Here is a 6845-nt window from a genome sequence, read left to right on the forward strand (position 1 = left end):
GAGGGCGTGGAGGGCATCAGCGTGAAGCACGCACGCAGGGATGGGCCGGAGCGAGGGGTGCCGGGTAAAACCGCCGAGGGGAGGAGGAATCCCACCGCAGGAGGGGGCCGAGGGGACCCGGCTTTCTTCCCGGGAGCAATTGGAACCAGGCCGGGCGGCACGCTGCGGCGCAGGGAGGGCGTCGTGGAGAACCAGGAGGGAGAAGCAGCATGGTCTGCCCGTCCCTCTGCAGAGACCCACAGCGCTCCGAGGGGGCTGCACTGCTCCGCCGCCCCGGAAACGCAGCCCAGGCAGCTCCAAGAGACCGCAGCCCCCTGAAACCCGCGGGCAGTGCAAGACGAGTCCTGCAGCGCAGGCACTCGGTGGGAAGCGGAGCAGCCAAAGGCTGGGAAGGATTTACCAGAGGTCCCCAAGCGGTCACAACCGCCCCAGGGCACCGGCGCTCGGCTGCCTGCTTCCAGCAGCACTGAAACGGAACAAAGAGAGGGCAAAAAGCCACGCAGTGGGTGGAGAAGCCTCATGACATTGAGTGTGGGCCTGAGACACATCCCCCCTTTCCCATTTTGGTGATGAGCCCGCCCGTTCAACCACTGAACCCCCCTCTCTCAGCGGACTGCCCCCGGTACACCCAGCAGAGTCAGACAGAAGAGATCCGCCCCATCACGGCTCACGTAGGTACCAGCTGAATGGAGGTTTTGGCCCACGAAGGAGCCTCAGCTGATGGACCCAACAGACCCACCCGGACTACATCCCAGAGACCTTCCCAGGAAACCATTTCTGACTGCCCCCAGCTCCTTCTGGCCTGGCCAGAAACCTGCAGGGCAAAGTCACGGGGAGGTCAGGACACCAGCTACAGCCCTCTCCCCGCGCGAGGAGGAGAGACGCCGCTGCGCAGGCCCCAGGAGAGACCCCTTCTTCCCTCAGGGCTAGTCTGATCCTCCTGGAGACTCAGCCCAAACGCTAGCCTGGGGAGGGATTCCTGGAGCGAGCGAGCAAGCTGGGGGGTTGCTGCCTCTGGAAGAGATCGCTGAGCAGAGCAGACTGGCTGCCACACTCACATTTAAAACGTCCTCAGCAGAGCACCTGACCCGCTCCTCGCATCAGGAGAGACAAGGTAAAGGGGCCAGGAGGGAAGACACAAGGCAGAGGCGAGAGGGCTCTCTGGTGGAACCCCAAGACTGTACAGGAAGCGTTCCCTATTTTAAGGGGGTAAGGATTTGCCTCAGCCACTTTTTATGTCCCATAAAATACAGCAGGGGAAAAAAAGCAGCAGTCTTCAAAGCCTAGGCTGCGTCTTCAGCTCATTCTGTTACCAGCTTAGCTAATTCGGTGTCCCTTCAAGGGCGTTACCCGAGAAGCCTCCCTAGCGCTTGGCCCCGCGCACGAAACCACTCTGCCCGCAGGCGCCTGCTTCCCGCGTCAGGCAGAGACCGATGGCAGTCACCTAGGCAGGACTGCACAGCCCTGCCCGGTCCGGTTTTCCACTCACGCACTTTATCCCAGCACCAAGAGATGTGGGGAACATGCTTTTAACAAAGACAACATTTTCCGGGAGTTCCCGGAGGCTTTTATTTACAGAAGCTGTTGATCAGAGGCTAGAGCTTCTGGGCTTCTGCCTGAGGCTGTCTTGACTTCTCTAGTCTGTGAAATAAGAGGCCGGTGTCAGGCCCAAGCTGTCTCCCTTCAAAGGGACACGGCTTCCCATCGTAGCGTGGCAGAAATGTCAAACTGGAGAGACTTCTCTCTTCTGGCTCAACAGCCAGCCGGGAAAGCAACTTGTCTGCAGTGTGTGGGATCACGGGTTGCAGGAGCGTCCCGTAGACACGCAGGCATTCCAGCGTAACATGGATGATGGTGTCGAGCCAGAGCTTCTCTGCGGGGTCTTTTCGGTTGAGTTTCCAAGGCTTGTGTCTCTGGAAGAAACTGTTGGTCTGCCTTACGCACAGGGAAACACATTCTAAAGCCTTGTAGATCTGGAAACCTTCAAAATAACTAGCCACCTGCAGAGGCAGAGAAGCCACCGATGCCACGAACTCGTAGTCTTCAGCAGAAGCCCTACCCACAGCTTTCGTCCCCCTGTAATCCACGATCTTTGGGAAACAAGACTCTGAGAAACAAGGGTAAGTGTTGCTGGGGTTAATGCTGAGGGCTGTTGACCGGTTCAGGAGCCCCCCCAGAGCATCTGCCAGTTCCGAGTTCACCAGCTTAACGACCTTCTCATCGTAATAGTCACAGTCCCGCTCAGGGACCCCCTGCCTTAGCAGAAAGTACCGAAATCCGTCTACCGTGTACTGGCCAATACAAGCAAAGGGGTCGATCACATTGCCCAGGCTTTTGGACATCTTCTGCCCACGGACAGTCCAGTGGGAGTGCACATAGATTCGCTCGGGGGGAGCCAGCCCTGCTGCCATCAGCAGTGCTGGCCAGTAGACAGCATGAAACTTGAGGATGTCCTTGCCCACAACATGGTGCGCAGCCGGCCACCACTCAGCGTGCGTCTCGGGGTAGCCCACCACGCTCAGGTAGTTCACCAAGGCATCCACCCACACGTAAATAGTTTGTGTCGAGTCACTGGGAACAGGGATACCCCACTGCAGCCGGCTTCTCTCACGAGAGACGGACAAGTCTGGCAAGTCCTCTTCCAGCCAGCAGAGCACGTGCTGGTAGAAAGGGTCAGGGGAAATGGCCCGGGGGTTGTCCTGGAGCCACTTCCGCAAGGGATCCCGGAACGCCGAGAGCCTGAACATGTAATTCTCCTCTTTGGTCCAATGCACCTGAGAAGGCAGGAGAGAAAAGAATTACAGCTCAAACGCTCTGCAAACAGCTTCATGATTTGCACGCCATGTTCTCAGCGTGGAGTTCGTGGCAGGCTCCCTCTGCGCCTCCTTCCTTCCTTCCTTCCTTCTGGCATCCTTCCATGCCTAGCGGGACCCTCCTCTCCTAAGACACAGCCTCCCTGGCCTCCCAAGGGCAACTGGAGAGGACTGAGGCGCTTGGGATGGCTCACCACTCTGCTTTTGAAGATGCTCACACCCCCAGGGAAGGAATACCTTCCCACAACTTACGTGTCATCAGGCAAGAATTAGGGAGATGAGAATACACTTACTTAAAAACAGTTTTGCAATAGTAGTAGGAAATCATTAAAAAGCCAAAATGACATTGTAAATTACTGCCTTGCTAACAACCCTGGTGCATGCCTCTGCTTTTCTCCTAGGTGCCGTGTTCCTCTCTTTCCCCAGTTTAAGCATTAGTGCATCTTGGTCGCTAACTTTGTCTGCCTGTAATCACGTTAAAGCACCGACAGCACTTCTCCCACACATTTAAATTAATTAAATGACACATTTAGCTAAATCAACGGGAACTTTGTGGGCAGATACGGTGTGAGTGAGCTGCGTAAAGGCACTCAAGAGATCTATGACTAGGTCAATAAGGCTCTAAGCTAAGAAAGCACAGGCGTTGGCATCATCAGTTTCTAGCACTGAACCCAACAGCTTCTGACTGAGCCGGAACGTGCCTCACTCCCAATACGAGCAGTAAGGAGCCTACCACACCTCAAGCCAAGATACCCTGAGGAATAATTAGTCCTGGTGGTATGAAACTCTGTTACAATGTAGTTGAATTTGTCTAATTTCAGAGGCAGCCAGTAGCAAATACTGCCTTTGCTTACTTGATTAGAAGGCCACCCCAAAAGAAATATTCTTCCCTACACAAATCATAAACAAGTTGCACAAAAATGTTTTGGTTCCTCCCTTTCCCTCAAATGCTTTATTTTTTTCCCATAACCATTTTCAGTTTCTGGGTACCCGTTCTCAGCACTCTGTCTGGGAGTAATACTTCACACAGAGCCAATGTCACGTCCTCCACCCAATATTCCCTTTTACACAAATCCAGTGAACCCTTTGGTAACAACTTAGGACGCAAAAGCCAACTCAAAGTGGGACCTGCAATCGTTTCTTCCGAAACGCTGACCAAGTCTGGCATCTGGCTCCGAAGAGCCCACCTCACATCATCTGCCAAGGGCTAAGAGCTGAGCTATCAGCCAGCCACCTGCAGGAGAGCTGGGTGACAGCCGAGTAGAAAGCCACTTGGTGGGAAGGGGAAAAGAGATTAGAAACAGGCTGTCTCCTGAGAACTGCGAAGTTAGGGCCTGGAGTATGCAGAGAGGTTGATAAAGGGCAGAGTAATTATAACAACCCACAAACCCAGCATCTTTGTTCAAGGCTTGCCTGTGAACAGCCACTGGAATATCTGCCCTGCAGAGAAATCTGCGTGCTGTCTCTCCGACCTTCAAACAGCCCTGAGCTAAGGAGCACAGGATAATTCAGGAAGTCTGTAGTGCAGCCTCCTGCTCACAGCAGGGTCACCTACAGGGTTAGAACAGGTTACTCAGGGCTTTAGCCAGGCACACTTTGAAAACCTCTAAGGATGGAGACCGCAGAACTTCCCCAGGCAGCCTGTTCTGCTGCTTGGCTGTCCTCACGGGAACGAAGTTTCCCTGTAAATCCAGTCTGAACCTCTCCCATTTCCACTTATGCCCATTCTCTCATCCTCCTGCCATATACTGTTAGAAGAACCTGGCTCCATCTTCTTCATGACCTTCTCATAGCTATTGGGGAGCTTCTGCCAGTAGCCCCTCCCAAAATCCTGTCTTCTCTAAGGCTGAAGAAGCCAGCTCCCTCAAATGGCAAGTGCTCCAGCATCCTAACCATCTTGGTGGCCCTCCACTGAACTTCTCCCAGTTTCTAGATTGTGTTTCTTGTACCAGGGGACAGAAAACTGGATGCAGTACCTAGATGTGGTCATTAGAGTGCTGAATAGAGGGGGATCATCACGTCCCTTGACCTGGCATTGCTCCTGTTCATATAGCCTGAGATAATCCCAGCTGGCTGCCTTTGCTGTCAGGGCACACTGCTGGCTCATGTCCAGCTTGCTGCTTTACCAATCCCCCCTGCCCCGGCTTTTTCAGCATGCTGCCTGGACAGTCTCTTCCCAGCTCCAGCTCATTTCCTCATCAGAGAGAGAATCCCTGCAGCCCCACATGCGCCAACCGTCCTCCAGCTGGGCCTGAGCAACGAACACCATGCCTCAATAAATGCAGCCTGACCCTGCAGCACAGCTGGTGGCACCATTACCCCTTGGCCTAGCACCTAGCCCTCCCCCAGAAGCAGATGGCTTTGTGCTCTTTGTAACTGCCCTGCACATAGGTGTAGGCTGCTATCAGTTTGTCCCTTCGCACCCTGTTTGCTAAACTAAACTGGTCCAGTTGCCTCATCCTCTTGTAGGCCTACGCTCCGTGCCCTGACCACATTGGGAGCCTCCGGTGGCTCCTCTCCAGCTTCTCTGTGCATTAAATGACATCAAAGCATAGTAACAGAGAGGAGGAGGAGGAAAGTTTCCTACAGAACAGACTCTGATCTCTCAGCGTTCAAGGAAGACCTGAAGAACATCATTCAAAGACGAGCTATACATTTTCACCCCCAGGCTCTACTGGATACTAAAAATCAGACTTGCCAGAGGCACAGGTTTTATGGCATGTTGTAAACTCCCCCTTTTCCTCCACAAACTACCCCACTGTCTCTGGGTGGAGATAAACACCTACCACCTCTTTCCACCACCTTACAAGATCTTCTCTGCACCACGCACACTACCATTTCTCTTGGACAGTTCGATATGCAGCTAAGGCAAGTAATTGTTCTCGGGGTGTATTTGACTTGGAAGCCTGCTGACTCTAGTTTAGATCTAAAGAATGATTTCTTTGCCTGGAAACTTATCTTTTCCCCAACTACGTTAGGTGCTTTATCAAGAGATATTATTTGCCAACATATCCCTTTCTGTGTGAACCCACGCTCCCACACCCCAGCCTCGTACAAATATCACAAGAGGATAACCTCTGCTTAACTCTGAAGTACGATTACCTGCAACTGTGGGATTAAATCATGTAACTCCGATACCTTACAGAAAACGCAGGGGCAGAGAGACTCCCAGCCAGGTACCACGCTCCTGGTTGCACAGCTATTCAGTCATCAGGCTACACCACAGGCAGATGATGTTATGGCATTTCACGTAGGGACGAAACCCGTGTAACAAGACTGACGAAAAGTGTCCAGAGGCCAAACTGAATTGCCTCACAAAACAGGTCTTAAACTCCAGCCACCCGATGAATGCCTCAGTTACAAACACCTTCACCCTTCCATACAGCTAACTACTTTCATCACCGCTTTAAAATGCTGTTTCCAGGCCAGCGGCCTGTGGAACCCAGTGGCAGCTGAATCCTTCCCACAGCACGTGGCTGAAATTTGCATCTGCCGGTTGGGGTTTTGGCAGCTCTCCCCTGCATAGCCATGCGCCGCTATAAACACAGAAGAGACATGCTACGAAAGACAGGCAACTCTCGGCTGACGTGAATTACAAAAGGCTACAGGAAGCATTAAACACCCCCAAATTTGGCAAGACCAGACCAAGAGATGAGCGCACGGTGCTTCTGCAGGAGCAGCCGCCGTTGACCGGGACGGTGCAGGTGCCGTTACCTGATGGCCGGTCTCCAACGACACCTTGCATGGGCGTCCCTGGGCGTCCCTGCGCTCAGCGAGCTGGCTCTCGGGCAGGAAGCACTCCTCGGGAGTGCAGTACCAGCCCTCGTAAGACCCTTTGTAGAGTGCCCCGCCATCCCGGAGGGCGCCCCAGAAATGACGCACAGCTTGCTGGTGGCGGGGCTCGCTGGTGCGGGTGAAGTCAGTAAAGGAGACGGCGGCCTGGGCCAAGGCCTGGCGGAAGAGGCCCGAGACCCGCTCGCAATGCTCCGGGGGCGACGTCCCCGCCGCGGCCGCGGCCCGCTGGGTCTTCCG

At 54.0% G+C, this 6845-nt stretch overlaps 1 protein-coding gene across 2 annotated transcripts; it reads right to left on the reverse strand.

Moving 5' to 3' along the window:
- Nucleotides 1-1316: 1316 nt before the first annotated feature.
- MARS2 (methionyl-tRNA synthetase 2, mitochondrial) lies at nucleotides 1317-6610 on the reverse strand. 2 transcript variants are annotated; one of them, XM_035903680.1, is made up of 2 exons: nucleotides 5952-6521; nucleotides 1317-2774 (listed from the first exon to the last, which is right to left on the reverse strand). In XM_035903680.1, exon 2 carries the CDS (start codon nucleotides 2745-2747, stop codon nucleotides 1596-1598), a length of 1152 nt encoding a protein of 383 aa, XP_035759573.1. In that variant the 5' UTR covers nucleotides 2748-2774; nucleotides 5952-6521; the 3' UTR covers nucleotides 1317-1595. The 2 variants fall into 2 exon arrangements, with proteins under 2 accessions (XP_035759573.1, XP_035759571.1); XM_035903678.1 differs by lacking the exon at nucleotides 5952-6521 and adding an exon at nucleotides 6528-6610 and having other exon boundaries at nucleotides 1318-2774.
- Nucleotides 6611-6845: the final 235 nt, after the last annotated feature.

The sequence above is a fragment of the Egretta garzetta genome, unplaced genomic scaffold, assembly GCF_000687185.1.
Source record: "Egretta garzetta isolate BGI_Z169 unplaced genomic scaffold, ASM68718v1 scaffold571, whole genome shotgun sequence".
Taxonomy (NCBI): Eukaryota; Metazoa; Chordata; class Aves; order Pelecaniformes; family Ardeidae; genus Egretta; species Egretta garzetta.

Bases quoted from the DNA above. Each gene is read 5' to 3' on its own strand.
- MARS2 (XM_035903680.1), bottom strand. From the start codon at position 2,747: ATGTTCAGGCTCTCGGCGTTCCGGGATCCCTTGCGGAAGTGGCTCCAG.